Source organism: Vulpes vulpes, chromosome 12, assembly GCF_048418805.1.
Source record: "Vulpes vulpes isolate BD-2025 chromosome 12, VulVul3, whole genome shotgun sequence".
Classification (NCBI taxonomy): Eukaryota; Metazoa; Chordata; class Mammalia; order Carnivora; family Canidae; genus Vulpes; species Vulpes vulpes.
This window is the reverse complement of record NC_132791.1, coordinates 102,216,715-102,238,479: the sequence shown is the minus strand read 5'-3', so window position 1 is coordinate 102,238,479 and position 21,765 is coordinate 102,216,715. Positions and strand designations below refer to the sequence as shown.

General features: G+C 54.0%; 1 protein-coding gene across 1 annotated transcript; it reads left to right on the top strand.

The window, feature by feature from the left end:
- The first annotated feature begins 41 nt into the window (after window positions 1-41).
- Window positions 42-21,563, top strand: VPS26B (VPS26 retromer complex component B). Its single transcript, XM_025998884.2, has 6 exons — window positions 42-616; window positions 9,571-9,727; window positions 14,378-14,542; window positions 17,385-17,560; window positions 19,114-19,256; window positions 19,585-21,563. The coding sequence occupies exons 1-6, from the start codon at window positions 394-396 to the stop codon at window positions 19,729-19,731; spliced, it is 1,011 nt and encodes a 336-aa protein (XP_025854669.1). The 5' UTR covers window positions 42-393; the 3' UTR covers window positions 19,732-21,563.
- The last annotated feature ends 202 nt before the right edge of the window (window positions 21,564-21,765 follow it).

Here is a 21,765-nt window from a genome sequence, read left to right as displayed (position 1 = left end):
GCGGCGTCCCGGGCGCTCCCGGCTGGAGGCTGCGCCGCCCCCTCCCCCCCGCCCGGAGCCGCCGAAGCGCCTCGGTGCGTTGCACCGCCGGAGGCCGGGGCTGGCTCGCTGTGCTGCTCGGCGCCGCTCCGCACCCGGTGGGCGGCCCGCACGGCCCAGCTCCGTACCCCGCCCCCCGGTGCCCTGCCCGCCGCAGCGTCTCCCGGCCGCCCGCCGCTCGGGCTCGCCGGGCACTGGCGGGTCGCGGGGCGCTGGTCCCCGGGGCGCTGCGGTCGGCCCTGCGCGCTCGCCCTGCGCCCCCCGCCCCGCGCAGCCGGGCGTCCTGCGGCGCCCCCGCCCCCGCCCCCGCCCCGCGCCCAGCAGCGGGCCCGCCGCCCCCGGCCCGGCCCCGAGATGAGCTTCTTCGGCTTCGGGCAGAGCGTGGAGGTGGACATCGTGCTCAACGATGCGGAGAGTAGGAAGCGGGCCGAGCACAAGACGGAGGACGGGAAGAAGGAGAAGTATTTCCTCTTCTACGACGGAGAGACGGTCTCCGGGAAGGTGAGCCTCGCGCTCAAGAACCCCAACAAGCGGCTGGAGCACCAGGGCATCAAGATCGAGTTCATCGGGCAGATCGGTGAGTGCCGCGCGCTGGGGTCCGCGGGCCGCCGCCGCCGCCGCCGCCTCGTCCTCGTCCTCGTCCTCGTCCTCGTCCTCGTCCTCCTCCGCGGCCTCCTCCTCCTCCTCCGCGGCCTCCTCTTTCTCTGCGGCCTCCTCCTCTTCCTCCTCCTCCTCCTCCTCCTCCGCGGGCCCGGGCGCCGACGGGGGGCGGGGGCAGGGGTGGCGGCCCGGCCGGGTGCGGCCTGCCTGAGCCCCGGTCCCCGCGCTCCCCGCGCTCGGGCCCGCCGGCGCCCCGGCCCGAGGTGACAGCGCGGAGCCTGGTGGTGGGCGCCGTGCCCTCGGGTGCCCCCTGCGCCTCCAGCGCGCGCCCGGCTCTGCGCCCTGCCTCCCGGATTTCCCAGGAGATGCTCCTGCCTGCAGGTGGGTTTGCGGGGGAGGCCCTGCCGCCTGCCGCTCCTGCCTTTGTCTGCACATCCGCAGCGGGTCCCGTGTGCCCCGCTGACTTCACTCCCGTCCGCCTTCCTTTTCTGGTGCTGGGACGTGGGAGAGGGCTCACCACCCTTCTCCGGCCTCGCCTTAGCTCTGGGCTGCCAGTCTTGGACCTGTTTTGGGAAAGAAGCCCTGCAATCTTCCATCTTTCTATTTTACGATGTTTCTAAGACTTCTTTATTAGAATGCTAGTTTTCGGTTGACTGATTTTCTCCTTACAGACAAAGGAATGGTCCAAGCCTAAAATTTAACGATCAAGATTTCTCAGGGCTCTAACAATCTTCAAACGTGATTATTAATAGTTAAAACCGGACAGCAAAAAGCAGTAACCATACAGAAGATTTGGGAGCTGCCAAAGTACGGCTGGCTGTCCCTAATTCTATTTGTAGTCTTGTGTTTTAAAAAAACTAGGTACTTCTGAAATAAATGGTCTTTCTCATTGGGTTAGGAGTAGATTCATGGTAAATACCCATGTGTGCTGAAAAAGATTGGCAAAGGATTCATACGTGTAGCACCAGGCTGCAGGTGTAACCCTGTTCTTACAGACTTCCTGGGAAATACTTTCTCTCATATCCCTAGAGGTCAGAAGAGAATCTGTTCTCCCATTTTCCAGGGCAGGGAGGCACTGGCACACGTAGGAGGAATCCTGGAAGAAGGAGCCTCTGTGGCTACTGCTCATTTGGGAAAATGAAATGAGATCAAAGACTGGCTGATCACATAGGAAACTTTTTTGTTCTTTTAAATCCAGAATACAAATGGCCTCTGATGTACCAGAAAGGGACTGAAGAGTGAGTTTCATACTTTCTTCTCTTCTGCCTCTAGGCTGGATAGGATTTCTCAACAGCAGTACTGTTTATGTTTAGGGCTTGATAATTCTTTGTTGTCGCACCATATTAACCTGGCCTTGACCCACCAGATACCAGAAGCACATCCCCAAAAGCACCCCCAAAGATTTCTTGAGATGTTGCCTTTTGTCCCCTGGAGGGTAAAAATCAATCACCCCTAGTGAAGGACCACAGGGCCGATAGGATGAATCCAGAGTATTTTATGCTAAGCGTAATGTAGGAGATAATCAAGGAGTGCCTGCCTACTTAGCATCCATATTTTCAAGTAGTAGTTTTAAAGTTCTTGCATGGATTCTTTGTATCTGTAACAGGAGCATAACACCTGTAGTGCACATTTTACACTATCACTCCAGGTGGTGATAGCTCAATACACGAAGATAACCAGAGTGTCCCCTACCCCAACATTGTGAAGTGAGCTGTTTGGGGCGGGGTGCGGGGAATGGAGTCAAGGCCTCCCTCTAATCTGAGCAAAAGGAAGTTGAGGGAGCTGCTTGCTGTACCTGCGCTGCCTGGCGGCTTGTCTCACTCCTTGAATCCAGGACAGCATCCCTGCTGGCTTTTCTCCCAGGCTTTTAGCTTCCACTCATACCTCTTCCTGAGCCTCAGAGCACGGTGAGCTCTCCACCCGTGACTTTGAGGAAGCCGGGCATGAGTTTGAGGAAGGCTGCACCTCTCCGGGCCTCCCTTTCTCACGTTGACAGCGGCAGTAACAATGATGCCTTGTGAGAATCGTGGTGAGCTGTCAAGGGGTAATGCTTCCTGCGCTGTATGGTCCATTTGTGTCAACAGTCTACTGGTCTGGGAACCAGAGAGCGAGGCTAGTGAGTAACTTTGCTGAGGTTGCGGTAGTGCGGTAGTGCGGTTTTCTCCTTCGCTGCATTCTTTGACTGTGAATGAGGTGGGCGGAGCTTTGGTCAGGCTCCTAGATCTGGCTCTAGAGCGCTGTACGGTATAGGTCTTGCTGTATGGCGCACCATTGGGCTCTACCTGCCTTCCTCGGTGAATTCCATCTTCACTCAAAAGTGTTCTTATAAACCCTAGTCTCTTGGATTTGATTCCTGTTTCCTTCCCGCCTTCCTTCCCTCCTGTGGACTGGTTCCACAGCTTGAAAATCAAGCGCCTTATGTAATTAGCTGTCTTAGGATTCATTTCTTTGTCCTCCTGATAAAAGTGTACTTGTCCCACCTGTGTATTCATTAGAAGGACAGCCTGGTACATGATGGAGAGTCATGCAAATGGGGTGACCTAAATTAGGCAGAGCTCAGTTTATAATAGCACCGTCTTTCCTATTTCCTAGGGTCTTGGGAGGACCAGAGTTAATATACATGATGCACGGGTCTTGGCACACACAACAGGTACTTATAAAGCGGAATTAAGGTGATTATTGTCATTTTCTCTTTCCCTGTTAAGCCTGATCCATCAAGAAGTTTCCAGGCACTAGACGTTTAAAACCTGTCACCTTGGGGTCACCCCAATTCCTGTGCAGACGGTCCATGGGGAATGTTTGGGCCAGGCTAGCCTTCCCTTTGGTCTGTCTGACTTCCGTTGTCTTCTCCCAAACGGTGTGTTAGCCCAAGTGGAAACCTGTGTAAGGGACTCTCCCCGGTGTCCTTTCAGAGACGACTGTTTGGCTCTCTTGCATTGCACCTCTTTGGACCCCACTCCTCACAGTGGCCCAGATCCTGCTCAGGAAAGCACCTGTGTCGGTCTTGGTTTAGAGGTAGACGGGAACAAGAACAGGGATGACCTTCCTGTCCTTTCTTTAGAGCTTGCTCTGGCAATCTCATCTGTACCCATAAGTTCTGTGTCTCTTTATATTCTGATGACTCCCAGCCTCTTTCATTGTGCTGACCTGAACCCTCCCAGGCTCCACGCCTGGGTCTAGGCACCTCCACCTGGATAACTCACGGGGCCCCCAGAAGCACATCCAACACAAAAACCTTTCTTTCTCTGCTCCAGCCCCAGCCCTGCCTCTTGTCCTGTGTGTCCCACTGTGGCCTGTGTCACCTGCATCCATTAACCTTAGGAACCCAGAAGTCTTCTTAGACTAACTCCTCCTCCCACGCGCCCAGCCCACTCTCCAGCCGCTCTCCTGCATCCCCAGTCTGTGCTTCCTCTCCTTGCCTGTGCTGCTGCCTTGATTCTCTTTCTGTGGCCACTGTCCTTCAGTCCATCTTCTGTAAAAGTGAACTTTCTAAGAGCCACTTCTGACATTGTCAGTTCCCTCCCTAAAATTCTGCTCTTCAAGTCCCTTTTGGTCCGAGAGCAGAAGTGTATACCCAGCTCCATCCCAAGGAGCCCCGCCCTTCTTCCCCACCTCACCTCTCCCTTCCCCTTCACCCTCACCTCTTATAGTTTCCTCAAAATATGTTCCTTCTAGAATCTTGGCATCTTCCCTTTGTATGTGAACATTTTTCTCCAAGCTCCGACCTTCCACCCAGGCTCTCCCTCGTCCTTGAAGCGCCCAGCATACCCCTGACAGCCTTCCCTAAGCTCCCCAGGCTGACCTTAGCCCTGCCCCTGTTCTTCTACAGGCCTCCTGGATACCTCCTTTTCAAGCAGGATATGACAAACTTGTGACTTTTTATCCCCCCCCCCCCCCCCCCGGTCTACCTTCCTCACTAAATTCTGAGTCCCCGAAAACCAGGGACTGCCTTCAGTGCATCATCAATGTGCTGGCTAATCTGTCATCTCAGAAGCTAACATGAAGTAGGTGCTCGATAAATACTTGCCAACTGGATATGTGCTCAGATTTCGGAATTTATAGAAGCTGTTTTCTGGACCTTTTTCTCAACTCCTAGATAGACCAGAGTTACTTGAATGAAGGAAAGGGGGAGTGTAGATTTGCCTTGCTGACTGTTAAGAGGCAGGGCTTCCTGCTGGCGCTTGGGGCAGAGGCATTGGTAAGCAAGGTGTGGCCCTCACCCTGGGCCTCTGAGAGCTAAGATGACTCACTCACCAGCAGGCACCGGCGCACGGCCTCTCCACTGGGAACTAGGATGCAGAAACATTAAAGCTCCTGTCGGTTCACTTGCTGTTGCACATTTCTTTGATCACATTTTCTTATGCCAAATTTGAGGCTGGTTTTTCTGTGTACGTAAGAAAGTAAGAGTTGTCAGACCTGTGATGCACTCAGTTCTACATCAGCTCCTTGGATGTCGCAGTCTGAATGTCGCCCCTGAGAGTGTAAGAAGACCTGCCTTACTCACCTGTGTTATGTTTTCTCTTACCCTCAGTGTGATTTTGAGCCACGTTGGCTTTCTTCCTGCGCCCAGTGTACTTTTTCCAGTGGCGTGGTCTGTTGTAACAAAGCTGACAGATAGGTGGGGAGGGCATCTTGGGCATCTCCCACGTCGCTCTAGCATGGGAAGGCCCACCGTTTTAGAAAAATACAATGTGGTGGTGTCTAAAAAGCACGGAGGGAAAAAGGAGAGACCATTTTTTAGCTGCACTCATTTAGGGAACTCTAACACAGGATGGAAGGCAGAGCTGGGCCATCTTGGAGACTAACAGGGTTAAATAAACCAAAGGTAATTGGAAGGTCGATCTTACAAAGGATGGTAGATACGAATAACTCTGTCCTCCAGAACCAAATAGATTATATCTGGATTTTTTTTAAGTTTTTTTTTTTAAGATTTTATTTATTTATTCATGATAGACATAGAGGTGGGGGGCAGAGACACAGGCAGAGGGAGAAGCAGGCTCCCTGCAGGGAGCCTGACGTGGGACTCGATCCTAGGTCCCCAGGATCAGGCCCTGGGCTGAAGGCAGCACTAAACCACTGAGCCACCCAGGGATCCCTTTAAAAGGTTTTTAAAAGTAATGCCACTGGGGGCACCTGGGTGGCTCAGTCAGTTAAGCAGCTGCCTTGGGCTCTTGGCTCAGGTCGCGATCTTGAGGTCCTGGGATCTGGCCCTACGTCCGGGCTTCCTGTCCAGCTGGGAGTTTGCTTCTCCCTCTCCTTCTGCTCTCCCCCCTATCCCCCTCACCCCCCGCCATTCATGCTCTCTCTGTCAAATAAATAAAATCTTTTAAAAAAAGTAATGGCACTGGATGGATCTGAACCATCAGTCAAGCCTGTCAGTACCAGTCAAGCCTGTACTTCTAAAAACTCCAGGGGCTTTCTTTTAATTCATTAACCCGTAAAAGGCTAAGTAAAAGGCACATTGAGATGAAACAGATTGATTCTGGCCTATTAGTGAGTTGTTGCAGGGCTGGAACAGAGCTGCACCTTGCTGGGGACGGGCAGCCCAGAGGTGTTCTGCTCTAGCAGGAGTGCCAGCATCCAGGAGATGTGAGTGGAGGTGGCGGCGTGAATCTTGACTGGTGGGAGATAGTGGCTAGGAAAACTGGGATGAAGATGGGACTCTTGGAGGTGTCTTTGCCTTTGTTGGCTTAACGTTTCTTCCAAGACCTGCATGAAGCTTGGGCCAAAAACATGGTCCCAGCCCAGTAGCAGGTCTCAGGCTGTTTCCAACGATGACCGGGTGGTGCAAAGCTGGCTCGATTTCCTTCCAAAGTGGCAAATTCACTCCTCAGCCGTTGGTGGCAAGTTTCATCATGAAAACATCCTGACTATAAAAGTCACTTCCTCCTGTTGGATCAAGAAAGAGGCTCAAGACAGGGAAGTTACCTTAAAAAACATGGTCAGTTTCTATTTCTAGCTTGAGGTGCCTGATTGCTGAGGGCTTTGGAGGTTGGGGGGAACCAAGATGACTTGTCACTGCATCCTTGGGATAGAATACAGGCAATTTATAGCCTCTTGAGGGCCCAACGTCTTGCTAAAACAGCCTTGTAGTTTCTGTTTTAATTTATGTGAGAGGAAACCAGATTTTCTGGCAAATAGCAAAGTATGGCTGCTATTTCTGCCCCTTTGCACCAAGTGTTTGCAAGAGCATTGCAAATGGCATCACAAATGGCTTATAAATCATAAATTAAAAAGCCCAGTCCAGCTGCACTCAGACTACACACTGGCCACTCTCCTGTGACATTTAACGTAGGAGCCGATACTAACATCATCCAGGAGGAAAAGCACGAGGGAGAACGTGAGGTATGCAGGGAAGGACGACCTCTCCTGCCCGAGGGCCACCGCCGGGTGTCGGGGCTGCCTCAGCCAGAATGTTGCTAGGATTCTCAGACCGGGACATCTGCGTGCTCTCGTGCTCTCTGAGCGCTCGTGGGTCCTTCTCTGTTTTGTTTCTCCTGTTGCCTTTGGTCTTTGTGATCACAATTGGGTATTTTTCCATCTTTTTCTCAACTCTGGGATTTCTCACTTAAAGTTCATGGACATTGGGACTCTGCCCGCTTCTGTCCCCTGAAACTGTGGCCAGAATCCAGTGCTTGGGAGCTGAAGCACCAGGTCCACCCGGGGCTGAGGGGCTACTTCTCACGGAGGCGTCAGGACCATCGACAAGGCCCAGTGAGAGTAAGCGAAGGAGCCCTTGTCACAGTGGCTGTTTCTGCCCGATCACAGGGCTTCCTTACATTTACTGGGGGACACAGCCGTTGGATCTTAAAGTAGAAGCAGTGGATTGCTCACCTTTCCCTGTCCTTCCCGCCGGAGGTTGTACGTGCGGTCTCCTGTTTAGCAACTTGGTGGATTATTACTCACTTCTCAGAATGCTGCCTGCCACTGATTCCATTTAGTATTTGGAAGAGAAGGTGGATCGTTTGTGATATAAAGTGGATGAAAGTGTAACCGTAGGAAGTGAGCAGCAAACTGCAGTCACGGAATACGACGTAAATGCATACAGAAGTGGCGGCGGTACTTTGGGATTAAACCGCACGATTGCTGCCTTCCTGAGTCGGATGCATCTTAGGACAGAGCCCCCTGTGCTGCCCTGTGCTGTAGAAGCTTCCCTGCGGGGGAAGAGGGCTTCCTGTGGAATAGGCTTGTCAGGAGCAGCTCCCAGGGCAGCAAGGGGTTGATTTCACACTCAGCCTGAAAGCGCCACTTGAAACCGGCTCCGCTTCTGGGCACGGTTCTCCCCTGGGGCAGGGCTGGGCTCCGCACTGCTGGGCCCGGAGCTGCAGGCCTGATCGGAGGCGCCCCAAGCACACGCAGCCCTGCCGCCGCCCTGCTGCTCAGCTGGTACTGAGGGAGGTGGCCTGCCGCGCTCTGCAGACTCGGAGCCAGACTCGGAGAGCCAGACTCGGAGCCGGCCTGCTGGCCCTGGGCCGCCTCTCCCCTCTGTGGGCCTGGTTCCATCTCCAGGCAGCCAACGGCGGGAGGGCCGAGCGCACGCTCCCTCACTGGCTTCCCGGCCGCAGCATCAGCGAAGGACAGTCCGGAAATGCCTGAGGGGCAGTGCTTGACTGCAGTGTGGCCCTGTGCGCGCTGTCGGTCTCTGCACAGCCAGGTGCTGGGGGAGCCAGGAACCGGGGGAAATAGACCGTACCTCTAACGACCGCATGCATAGGAAGGTTAACACTCGAATCGGGGATCCCTGGGGGCTCCGCGGTGTAGCGCCGCCTTCAGCCCAAGGTGGGATCCTGGGGTCCTGGGATCGAGTCCGGCGTCGGGCTCCCTGCCTGGAGCCTGCTTCTCCCTCTGCCTGTGTGTCTCTGCCTCTCTCTCTCTCTTTGTGTCTCTCATGAATGAAAAAATAAAAATCTTTAAAAAAAAATTAAATAGTGGAGTACAAATACGGTAAATTGTAACATTCAGATGCCACAGCTATTTCCAGAGGAAGATGAATCTAGAGCAGTTCTTCTCAAAGTGTGGTCCCTGGACGAGCAGGACCAGCATCCCCTGGGAGCTTGTTAGACATGCAGATTCTTGGAGGTGAATTCTTGGGCCTCACCCCTGACATTAGGGGCAGGGCTGAGCAATTGGGTTTTGACAAAGCCTCCCATTGATTTTGGCACTTACTGAAGTCGAGAAACCCCTGATTTAAGGGAAATAACACTAAAACTTCTGTGTCAGCTTGGCCATGTGGATTCCTCTCCAAGGGATAGGAGCACCTAATGTGTTTCAGGTGTTTGCTGTCCACTGGGTACCGTTCTGAGTCCTTTACTCTTAGAGTCACTTCCTCTAATTCTTACAGAGCCTTGCAAAATGGGTTACGCTATTACTCCCACTGTACTAGATCATAGAAATAGATTCGTCCTTGCAGGAAAGCCGCTCTAGTCTCAGCTCCGCAGCCACCTTGGAGACTCCGAGTGTCATTTGATCTTGCTGTGCCTCAGTTTCTTTCTCTGTTAAATGGATGACAAGGCCTCTCCCAGCTAGTTCCAAAAGTCATTATAAGGATGACATGATTAAAGAACTATGAATAGGTGTTCAAAAGTTAGAAATGTTTTTAAAGCAATGTCATATATTTGATAGCAGCTCCCCGATGTATCTCTCACTGAGATCCTTCCCTTATGTGCTGCGGGCAGGGTCACGGTGGTTTTTACTGTGCCGCTGGATTTCTCTGTGTAAAACTGAAGTGATTCGAAAGTAGGGAGGAAGGTCATACGTGGAGCATGCAGTGAAGGAGCAGGATCAGGAAAAGGGAAAGGGAGTCAAAAACACGGGCAGCTGGGGAGGTTTGTCTTGGGGGGAGGTCTCTCAGAAACAGGGATCCTGCGTCCTGGAGCCTCCTTGCCAGGCCCTGTGTAGCTCGGGGTCTGGTAGTGGATGTTTTCTCTCCAGAGCTCTATTACGACCGCGGGAACCACCATGAGTTTGTGTCGCTGGTGAAGGATTTGGCCCGGCCTGGAGAGATCAGCCAATCACAGGCCTTCGACTTTGAATTCACCCACGTGGAGAAGCCGTATGAGTCCTACACAGGCCAGAATGTGAAGCTACGGTAAGTTGTGCTTGCTGTCCCCCAACCTTCCCGGCAGCCGTCCACATTCCTGAGGCCTTTTAGACGGGGAGCACGAAGGGAGGGAGGTGAGAGCCGTGAGTGGTGTGCTGGTACGTGGCTAACAGTGGGCTCTCCGGGAGGAAAAGCCCTGGTCTGCAGCAGTTGTCAGATTCTGTAGTGTGACTATTTCCACCACGGCCAATTGCAGGCTCCCGACCTGATGTTCCTGATGACAGAGTTAGGGAGAGATGTACAGTAGCCACCTTCACGTAGCTAGACGTAAATTCCCCCAAGGCAGAGAGAATTGTAAAATGTAGCAAAAATATTAGGAAGCAACACATCTTTAGTGTTACCTTCGTTTTTCATATAGTCTTAATTATAAGTTTATGTAATTTAATTTTAAATATTTGCTATGTTTAACAATCAGTTTTTTACATTCCTAAAAATTCAGTAGTCAGTCTTTATACCCTGGTACCTGCTGTCCCCCGCGTACCGGGGCTGCAGATCCTCAGTCCAGCTCTGCCACACAACAGCAGTGTGATCCTGAGCTCTGTCGCTCAGCTTTCTCCCGTGAAAAGTAGGATAGATTTGGATTCTAGTTCTAGATCGGCCCTCCATGTTTTGGGGTGATGGGGAACATAAAACATAACACAGTGTGACGAGTTCTTAAAAAATTAGTGAACACAGTTTAAGTACGTAGGACTGTTTTTAATGTTTTCAGTGTTCCAGTTTCTGAGGATGGGGATGGATTCCAGGGTCTCTGGGGTAAAAAAAAAAAAAATCCAGGGAAGCTCTAGAGTCTTGGATGTAACCTGAGATTAAGTGATGTCACTGGGATACAGCAGACGTCCTCTGTCACCCCAGACACCTGCTTCCAGGTCTTGATGCTGTCTTGTCAGATCAGCCGTCTTCATCACCTTGAGGCCTGGTGGTGCGGACTACAGCAGGGCCCTCCATCCCCTTGTCTCTCTGGTCTCCCCTCTTCATCAGAGGAGTGACTGTAGGCCTTGCAGAGAAGTACGAACACTGGCATTACTCAAACTAGAGGCAGCGTTTCAGAATTGCACTCAGAAAAAGCTGCAGAACTGTGAGGAAGACAAGCTACTAGTCACTGAAGCCTGCTACAGGATTTACTATTATTTAATTTCATTTTTTTGCAGTGCATTGCTCTTAAATGTTTTTAAGTCAGAAAGAAAGGTATTGAAAAGAGTGGTGATTCTTCAGAATATTAAAAATAGAATTACCGTTTGATCCAGGATTCCCACTTTTGGGTACATACCCGAAAGAAATGAGAACCAGGACTCAAACACAGACGTGTATACACACACTCATAGCAGCCTGTTCACAGCAGCCAAAAGGTGGACATACCTGAGTTCCATCAGCAGGTGAATGGATAAACAAAATGTGGTGTATACATTTAGTGGGATATTACTCAGCCTTAAAAAAGGAAGTCCTATCAAATGCTACCACATGGATGAATGCTAAAAGCGTCATGCTAAGTCAAATTAGCCAGTCCTAAAAAGACATGTACTGTGTTATTTCACTGCAGTGTGAATGTACTTAATGCCACGGAACCATATACTTAAAAATAATTAAGATGTTAAGTTTTGTTATATATGTTGTAGGGGAGGAGAAAACCATGTTTCCTTTATCTGCCTTAGGGTCATCAGCTGAGGCCCCGCAAGTCAGATTGCCAGAGACAGGCTAGCAAGAGAGAAGCAGGCTGGGGTGATTCCCGTGTGTGTGTGTGTGTGTGTGTGTGTGTGTGTGTGTGTGTGTCGCATACGCCTGGAACTCCAGGATGGCTAACGCGACGGGGCGCTTAGGACATGGAGCTTATGTAAGCGTCTTAACAGAAGAGTGATGATTTTATAGAGAAGTGACAAGACAAAGGAAAGGGACCGAGCTTCTAGGGAGGACAGATATGTGGAAGAAACAAAAGAAGGGAAAGAGTCCTTTCAGCAAGATCTGTTACGTGGATTTCTCTGGTGCAGTCTGGGATAACAGTGATCTCTGGTGAGGAAGACCCTCCTGCTCTTCCTGGCAGAGAGTGGGGAAGGGCGGTTTTTCTTGTGTCCGCTTCTTGTCGGTTGTGTTCAGCTCAGTACGATCATTGTGCCAGAGTGGCATATTTTCGGGTGGTATACTCGGAACTCCTGTATTTTACCACAAAAAATATGTATAAGTGAATAAAAGAAAAGAAGGTGGGACGTCTGGGTGGCTCAGTGGTTGAGCACCTGGGGGGCTCAGGGCATGATCCCGGGGTCCTGGGATCGAGTCCCACATCAGGCTCCCTGCAGGAACCTGCTTCTCCCTCTCTGTGTGTCTTGTGAATAAATAAATAAAATCTTTAAAAAAAAAAGAGAGAAGAAGGTGTTGCTGTCCAGTTAGATGAAGACATTAGGGTTCATGGTGAGAAAGTGAGGAGTCAAGAAGGGAAAATTAGTTAAGGGCCTTGTGTACACGTTGATTCCAGATTAAGGGCTGTACCCTACTGCTTGGGCAGAGGGAACACATGAAAAGATCACTCCAGACTCCTTTGTTTTTATGTGGGAAGTGGTTCTCTTGGATGATTAATACAAAGCCAACCTGTCCTACTTGGTGGATGTGTAGAGCACGTTTTTGGAAGGCTAGTATGAGGTCCTGGGCATCTCACCGTCGTGGAGGCGGGAGCGGCAGCAAATGAGGCATTTAACAGACAGCAGAGCTGGCCCGTGAGCACAGGTGCAGCCAGGTGGCTGTCAGGGACAAGGGACGGTCTGTAGTGGAGGCGACTGATCCAATTCAGAGTCTAAAGCGCTGCCAGGATAGAAAGGTATGGAAGTTCGCTAGAGGATTGGAAATGCAGGCCGGCACTTGGGAGCACCGCACTCCCAAGTCCTCTGCCCGGCGGTGGAAATGGGCATGTTTACCAAGGAGGAGAGCAGAGGTGGAGAAGGGCCCGGGCAGGACCCAGAGCAGGCCTGGGAGGGGGTGAAGCAGGCACAGCCCCCTGTGGAACCATGGGAAGGCTTTCAAGGAAGAGGAGGAAATGTGTTATTCTCCGCTGTCGAAACTCAAGCAGAGAAACAAGGCCACTGGGTTTGGCAACCGGGGACTGAGTGTCACCTCCGGGGGGGGCAGTTTCCGTCGGCAAGGGAGATCGAAGCAAAGGGCGTTGGGTAGTGAGAACAGGACCCCTCCCGGGCGCCATCCCCGACTGTCCATCAGGCCTGGGGAGCCTTTGGGGGATTGGGCAGTCTGGGCTTTTGTACAAACTCAAGAGAAAGCCGTCACTGGAGAGAGATAAGTTGGAAAACGTGGAGGATGGAGATGCCAGGCTCCCATGTTTGAGTCCCTGGAGGCAGGGAGGGCTGTTGGTGCCTGTGTCCCCGCAGAACGGAGACCTGTGAGCTGTGGCTGGGCATCCGGACGGAAGCCCCCTTCCTCCCGCATCGGCGGTAACGCGCATCCAGGTTGCAGGCAGTCTGCCGGCCGGCGGGGCAGAGGGTTTCGAGAGACCGGGCGCTGTCGGAGGCGAGGAGGGTGGGCGAGGCCTCAGATGCCCTCTTAGGCCGGCGGTAGGAAACAGCACAAGGCAGAGAAGGGAGACCGTGTTGTAAGTCTTGACTGGGAAGGCTGTGCTCTGAGTAGAGGAAAAGCTGTGTCTTCCATGGAGGAGGGCGAGGCTGGAGCCCCAAGCGACTAGGAAAGGCTGGGGACACAGGAGGTCCTGGAGAACGGGCGGAAGTGCCTGCGGTGGAGCGTGGGCCAGGCCACGCCGAGGGAAGCCTGCGCGTACTGAGCTGGCGCGCAGCCTTCTGCAGGGACACCTGACCCATGATGGGGGGTCCCTGCAGTCACTGGGTGGCAGCGTGGGGAAGTCGGAGGGGACGGTGGTGCCAGGGCCCGGACAGGCAGGCGAGGCACGCCGAGCTGGCAGGCGCTGCCCTCTGCTCCAGCAACCCCAGGATCTCACATTCAGACTTGCCCTCACTTCTGCTGCCCGAGGGCCCTTTGGTCTCTCTGCGTAGCTCTGATTCCTCCACCTGGGGCCGCACCTGCTGTGTGTGGTCGGATTTCTGTTTGGAGGCCACTCCCCAGTGGGCTGTGGGCTGCCCCGGGGTCTGGCCTTTCGTCGGTGCGTAGCGGTAAGCGGTAGCTGAATGGGGACGTTAGCTGAGTGCGGACGGCTCACGGACTTCCTCATTTCCTCCCGTTTAGCTCGAGGGACTTGGAAGATGCACACTGATCATGTGAGATGACCAGGCTTGCAGGGGGCAGCGTGTAAGACCCCGTGCCGAGAGCCGGCGTCAGCCCGAGGGAAGCCCGTACACAGACCCGCGGCAGGCAGTGGCCAGGGCCGGGACGGCATTAGGATAACTTTGGGGTGGGGGGGACAGAGAAATCGCTTCTATTTAGGGCAGTGCTCTGATCCCGGAGGATGGGCTCGAGAAGGCCCTTGAGGAGAAGGTCCTTGAACACCCTGGAACTGTAATTGCAGAATTTTCTAAGTTCACGTCTTTCTGGGAGGTGGGTCCCCAGAGGGGACTCTGGGAGGAATCACAAAGCCACCCGTTAGGGCTCCTCTCTGTGGGTCTGCTGGCGCACAGACGAGGGCAGCGTGAGGGCACTGGGAGTGTTCCTTTATGACACGTCCACCTCCTGCAGGTATTTCCTTCGAGCCACCATCAGCCGCCGCCTCAATGATGTTGTCAAGGAGATGGACATCGTAGTCCACACCCTCAGCACGTACCCAGAGCTGAACTCCTCCATCAAGATGGAGGTGGGGATCGAGGACTGCCTGCACATTGAGTTTGAGTACAATAAATCCAAGTAAGTACCCGGGGCCCCGCGGTGTGGAGCCCAGGCCTATGCTGGGGGCAGGCAGCTGAGTGGGTACTGGGAATGTGGCTGAGGCTGCAGAATGTAGACCGGGAGGCCGAACCTCATACTTATACTAAGTGGAAATCAAGGAGGGACATTGAAGTTACACGTCGTACATTGTGTTTCAAAGTCAAGCTAAACTCGGGATCCCTGGGTGGCACAGCGGTTTAGTGCCTGCCTTTGGCCCAGGGCACGGTCCTGGAGCCCCGGGATCGAATCCCACGTCGGGCTCCCAGTGCATGGAGCCTGCTTCTCCCTCAGCCTATGTCTCTGCCTCTCTCTCTCCCTGTGTGACTATCATAAATAAATTTTTAAAAAAATTTAAAAAAAAAAACAAAGTCAAGCTAAACTGACTTTACAGCTGTTTGTTTGGATCTAGATTCAGCTCTTCCTTTCTACTGATCAAAATAATCTCCAAACCCCATTCCTGTTAGCGCTCGTACCCACTGTACAGCGTGTTTGGAAATCCACGTGCACACCGGCCTAGTTTGCTGCGTCCTCCTGAACTTTAGTGAATGACAGCCAAGAATGCCTCTGTATAGAGGTCTTTAAATAATGTTAACTGGCAAGTTGGGAAGCCAGGAATGTTTTAACTGTCTTTGCTGTCCAAACATGGAAACGTTTAAGTGCTTGTAAATCACGAAACCTACCAGCACTTCAAAGACCTAGCACAGGCATCTTTCTTTTATTCATGAGAGACACACAGAGAGAGAGAGAGAGAGAGAGAGAGAGAGATTGAGAGGCAGAGACACAGGTGGAGGGAGAAGCAGGATCCCTGCAGGGAGCCTGACGGACTCGATCCCGGGACCCTGGGATCACAACCTGAGCCGAAGGCAGACACTGAGCCATTGAGCCCCCCAGGCGTCCCCACAAGCATCTTTCTTTTCAGCATCAAACGTTCCTGAAAATGTTTGAAAATCAGCAGAAGTAAAAGTGTATTCAGAGCTAAAACAAGAAATTAGGAGTCTAGGGCTCTCACTGGGCAGACACTCAGGTCAGATCCACTGTTACCCAGGGGTTCGGGGCAGTGGGGCTGACCTGTTGGCTCTCCTGTGAAGGGTTGGAAATAGGGCTTTTCAAAAGACTAGCAATGTATGTGCTTCCTAGAACAGGGGTGAGGGGGGTCCTGTTTGTTCCCCTGCCCCCCTGGCCTGGACTCATGACCCAGAATGGCTCCTGCTTGGCTGGGCCCCACACGTGGACTGGGGTGAGGCGGGCTGGAGGGAGGTTGGTCTGGGCCAGGCAGGGACATACGAGCAAACAGCCTTCTTTGCCTTCCTCCTCAGTCTCCGGGCTCTGGAAAGGAGCCACCAGCAGTGCCTGCCTGCCAGCGCTCCCGCTGCCTGGTAAAGGGGTGGCCGGGAGGCAGTGCCACCTTGTAGGAGCTCAGAAAGCCGTCGGTCAGCAGTGTGCTCAAGACCAAGTGTGGTGTGAAAGGGCCGAGAGAGTCCATCCCATGAGCTCGGGCTGGATGCTCAGCCCCTTTGTGCCCTCTCAGAGCAGGCCATGCTGGGCAGGGCTCCGTCTACTGGGTGGGCCTAGAGCACAGTCCCATCCTGCCACTAAGATTGCCCTTGCGTGAAGGTCAGCAGGTGTTAACACGTTTGTGCCTTGGCTTTCTCCTCTGAAACGTGGAGACAGGGTAGTGGGGTTTAAACATGGAAAACATGAAGTGAAAGAAGAGCAGGGCGCAGGATCGTGGGCCCTGCACTGGGGTTTCTCACATGCTAATGTTTCCACATAGCATTTCATTTAGAATAAAGGAAAGTTCTGTTTACCAAAGTGTGAAAACCCCTAGAATCTATGATCTCTCAGCATTCCTTCTTAAATGCTTGGAGCAGCCTCCGTTCTTAGGTTATCTACTGAGAGTGCGGGTCTCCCAGTTAGACTATAAGGAGAAAGGCAGCATGAAATAGTAGGGCGGACACAGGCCTAGGAATTGGGTACCTGGGCTCACATCTCTGTCCCCTACTCAGATCCTGGTTCAAGTGTCTGTCTTCTTTGAACTTCCTTTTCTTCACCCGTAATATGTGGAGGTTAAATCCTGAAGTCCCTGGAACACCCTGTCCCATGAATCTGAGCTTCAGATTTGAAGATTTTTGTCTCTGCCTGATACAGTGCTGTGTGTGCGCAGACCACTGGCGCCCCACGCTGACTCAGAGAGAAACGCTTGGAGGGTCAGAACCGTTGTTAGGCATGGCCAAGTCCACAGCAGCTCCCGAGCACCAGCCATGTGAGCAGGGCGCAGGGAGAAGGTGCTGACGGGGCATGAGTGATGCCTGCATCTTGCTCTCCTGCTCCTCCCTGGCCTGACGTGTCCACAGCAGACAAGACTGCTCTATTGCTCTGCTGCAGGGCCAGTTCCCAGAAGACCTGTTGTGGAGCTCAGGGAGAAAGAGCAAGACCTGGATTGGTGGGGCTGTCCTCCCACACCTCAGGACACCTAAAACAACACATACACAAACACAGGAGGTATACAAGAGTTTAGAGTGCTGGGGAGATAAGTCGGGAGAGCAAGCGTGAATGGGTGTTTAACCTGCAGAAAGAACATCCTGTGAATGGCCTGTGGAAGAACGGGGAAGTTACAGAAGTCACTGGGATCCCAGTAAAGAACATATTGGGAAGTCATTCTGCAAGGGCAGTTGTAAGAACGTGGGCGAGTGTGGCTGTCACTCCATCTTCAGCTACCCCACGTGGCGGTGTCCCCTCCCCTGAAGCCTGGGAAACCTGGAAACATGCAAAGTTGAGCTGCTGTACTCACATCTTACTCTCTGGGCTTTCTCTTTCCCAGATACCACTTGAAAGATGTCATTGTAGGAAAGATCTACTTCCTGTTGGTGAGAATCAAAATCAAGCACATGGAGATAGATATCATCAAGCGGGAAACGACGGGCACAGGCCCCAACGTGTACCACGAGAACGACACGATAGCCAAGTATGAGATCATGGACGGGGCGCCCGTGAGAGGTGAGCACCCAGGCACCCAGCCCACAGCGGCCTTACCCGCTCCCCAGGCCCCACAGAGTGTTGGAGGGCACGAGGGACTTTAGTGCTAGACTAAGATTCCCTATTCACCTGTCATTTCTCATCTCCGGAAGTTCACTGGGTGCCAGTAAAGAGGGCTGATATGTGCGAGCTCCTTCCCCACCTTCACCAGGAGAGCTCCGCGTTGGCCTTGTCTGCCTACGGAGCTCGTAGCAGAGATGGCATCTCAGGAGCGATGCCTCTTAGAAAACAACTACTACAAAAGCTTGAAAAGTGCTGGTGTAGCAGATACAGTGGGAACATTTCACTGCTTCCTGTTGACATTCTCTGTTGCTAGGGACCAAGAGGGTAACGTGGAATAATCACGTGTGTTCCTTACTTCTGGCTCTGGCAAATGATCCACTCCCTGCATGCATTTGCCAAGTGTAGACAGTCTGGGCAGCCCTAGCAGGTGCCGCAGAGCAGGGAACGGGACAGACGGCCGCCCCACCCACCCCCAGAGCTGAAGTGACATCTGGAATGAATGGAGTTGAAAGCCTGGGTGTTTGGGGAACCTGGATATTTGGGAGTAGTAGTCGTTTTACATGCTGCTAGCTCTGCAGCCACTGAACACGAGGAGCGTTTTCTTCCCTGCAGAAGTGCTCGGTTATGCCAAGGTTTTATTCAGCTTGTTCCCATGTGTTCCGTGTGGAAGGAGGAGACCAGGACAGCAGGCTCTTGGGTGTCACCAGGACAGGCCCCCGGGGGGACAAGGCTGAGCGCTCCTGACTCCCCGGGTGTGCCATGTTTTCACCGGCTCTGCAGGGAGAGCCGCTGCTGTTTTCCCTGAGAAGCAAGACAACAGATCATTAACAGCACATTTATATTTAGCTTTAGACGACATGATAGGCTTGGCCTCTCTCAGTAGAATTACTGCCCTAATTTCCTTTCACTTAAATTAGGAAGAGCACGGTGTCAGAGCTGGAAGGGCTCAAAAATACCACGTAGTCTGGTTCCACACTTTTCCGCAAGAGAAAATTAAGGTCCAGAGAAAGCAATGGACTAACTCAGCAGTCCTACAAGTTAATGCAGAACTGAGACCAGAATGAGGGTTTTTTCCTTTCCAGAGCCCTCTACCGCCCTGCCAACCCACCTCGGAGCGGAGGTGTATGTTGGGGGACATGCAGTATTTAGGGTGGAGGACGGTGGCACCAAAATTGCTGGGTGACAGGAGTGAGTTTGACCCTTTGACCCTGAACACCCGACAACTAGATGGTGACACGTCCCCTAAGGGTGCTTGGCCGTAGCGTCCTGCGCTCTTCCTACACATGGGTCTTGGTTTCTGGGTGGTGAGAGAAGGTGCAGCGGGGCCTGGACGGGGAGCAGCACAGTGTCAGGTTTTGCTTCAGCAGGTCACTGAGCTGCCGACTGCAAGTCCCCGACAGGTAGGAACGCTGCCTCGAGTGTGCCGTGAGATGCTCGGGGCGCCTCCCCTGCTGGTGTCAGGAGGGGTGGGCTCCGTCGCCCCTTCCCTGACGTGTGCCCGGCCCTCACAGGAGAGTCCATCCCGATCCGGCTCTTCCTGGCGGGCTACGAGCTCACCCCCACCATGCGGGACATCAACAAGAAGTTCTCTGTGCGCTATTACCTCAACCTGGTGCTCATAGATGAGGAGGAGCGGCGCTATTTCAAACAGCAGGTGAGGCCCTGGGCATGGCCCTGGAGCCTGACGGGAAGGGCAGGGCCTGGAGAGTTTGCTCGTCTCCACGCCCCCTGGTGGTCCACGGAGGCTGAGCCCGTGGTGAGAACCAGGATTCCCATGTGACACATTGAGTCGGCTTGCCCAGGCCAGCGACCCTTCTGCCCTTCGTGCCCCCATCGGGAGCCCCGGGGCGGGGGGGGGGGGAGGTGCGGACAGGCAGCTGCTGACCTGCAGGAGGTTTTGCTGAGATGCCCGGGGAGGGCTGGAGCCCCTGGGCCCCCCATGCACCCCTCTCAGTGTGTCACGTACCCCCCCAATTCCGCAGGAAGTGGTGTTGTGGCGGAAAGGTGACATCGTAAGGAAGAGCATGTCCCACCAGGCAGCCATCGCCTCGCAGCGCTTCGAGGGCACCACCTCCCTGGCTGAGGCGCGGACCCCCAGCCAGCTGTCCGACAACAACAGCAGGCAGTAGGCCCCGGGCCCGGGAGCGGCTGGGCTTCCACCCCGGCAGCCCCGTCTACCACACACCAGCGGCTGGGGCAGGAGGACGGCGCGACGCTCAGCTGACCCATTACTTGCAACCTGAAAACAAATTGTGTCTTGACTTAAATTCTTTTTTCTGAAGAACCTAAGGGGCCTGGGCTGGGAGGCAGTGTCCTTGAGGTGTGCGGCTGACGTGGGACTAGGGAGAGGGAGCCTCCCGTCGAGGCTGCCCCGCTTCTGCAGGAGGTCCCGAGCAGCTTACCCCCTGCGGCCCCACGCCCTGTCCTGAGTGGCAGGGGGGAGACGCCTCTTTGGGAGTCTCGGGGGTGGTGCTTGGAGGTTTCCACACGTGGCCCCCCCTCATGGCTGGGACACAGCCACCTCCCTTCTCTGTCTTCTGCGGACTCCTGTCAGGAGCGTCCTGGGACAAGCCTGTGGTAGGGCCTTGCCCGTAAGGGATTCTGGGCACAGACTCCCGGGTCGCAGTCACGCATGGATGGCAGCAGCGTGGGACACAGGAGGCCCGGCCGGGCCCCGAGGACAAGCACAGGGACCGGGCTGGTAGCTGCCCGCCGCGGGCTGGGTGGCTCGAGGGCGCTGCCGTGTGCTCCCGCAGGCTTCCCAGGAAGGGGCCCTGAGCTCTTTGCTTCCCTGCGATGGATCGTCCTCACTCCCTGCTCTGCCTCCAGTTGGTTCCTGGGGCTTGGGGGCTTCTGGCTGTCGCCCGTGCCCCCCCCCCCCCCCCCCCCGCAGAGCCGTGGGAGGGAGAGCGCCTCCGCAGAAACCTTGCCCACGACTTCTGAAAGATTCTGCTTGCCAAACTGTCTTCATCTTCACCACCTGACTGACCCGAATTTAGGACCGTCGATGTTTTTGTCGAAAAACACACAGAGACTCCGTGGACATTGTTCTGCTGGAGGAGGCAGGGACTTCCCTGTGCGCTGCGGGCCCGCTGGAGTAGAGGTGTCGACATCCTTTTCTGCCTCACCTGGAGACGACCCCGCTGGCCAGTAAGGACCAGATCAGGTGGTCCAAGTCCCCCATGATTTGGGTAGCAGAGGGCTCAGTTCCTGTGTCATCTTTCAGTGTGGGATATTCAGACTGTTCTCCTGAGACCGGTGCAGTCGTGGGCCTCTGAGTGGGCAGGGCTCCTGGGGCAAAGACCCTGCGTGGACCCTCGAGGCGGACTGGGGACAGCAGAACCAGGGAAGGTAGGTGGCTCCCCCATGCCGGACCCTGAGTTCTGGTGCGATGGACAATCTCCCGGGAACAGGATCACTCAGCTGCCCCTGGATCATCAGGATCGGGCCCGAGTGTCTGGGGAGGCGGGTTCTGTGTTCCTTCCCTTTTCCAGAACATGAGACTAGGCCCCGGCGTGCCTCCCCTAGTAGCTGGTCTTCTAACTAGAAGGGACCGGTCAATTCCTCTGCCTCCCAGCAGACAACTCAAATTCATTTTCCAACTTACCTAACATCTTAAACCTTTCTTCTGGGAGAACTGGAAGGTAGAATTTGGTTTCATCGTGTCAGGAGCTGCGTGCAGCCAGGTCTTGTTTTCCCTCACTCCGCCCACTGGCTCCTTGTCTGCAACCACAGAGGGGAGGGGAGGCCCGGCCCCGACCCTCGCCGGTCCCCCCGGGAGTGCGTAGGTACTAAACCGAGCAGTGCAACTTGTAATTAAGCAGCTGCTGTGTTTACATGTTTCTTAATGTGTCGTCTTTTCAATGGCTGTATTTTAAAAAAAAAAAAAAAGAACACTTGTTTCAGTTGTGTCTGTGATTAAAGGAAGCCCCTGTGGCTTGGAGGCATCGTGCCCATGGTCCCCAGGGCCTGTGGTCTCTTCTGTCTCGCGCTGCGCTACTCGCACCCACCAGGCTAGACCCCCCCCCCCCCCCCCCCCACTCCCAGCACAGTGCCTGCCCTCTCCACCTCTAGGAGGCCACTGCTCAGCAGGAGTGCTTTGTGAATCCTCTTGTAGACAAGCGTGTGCTGAGAGGAGTCCGGTGGTGCCCTCATCTGGCAAG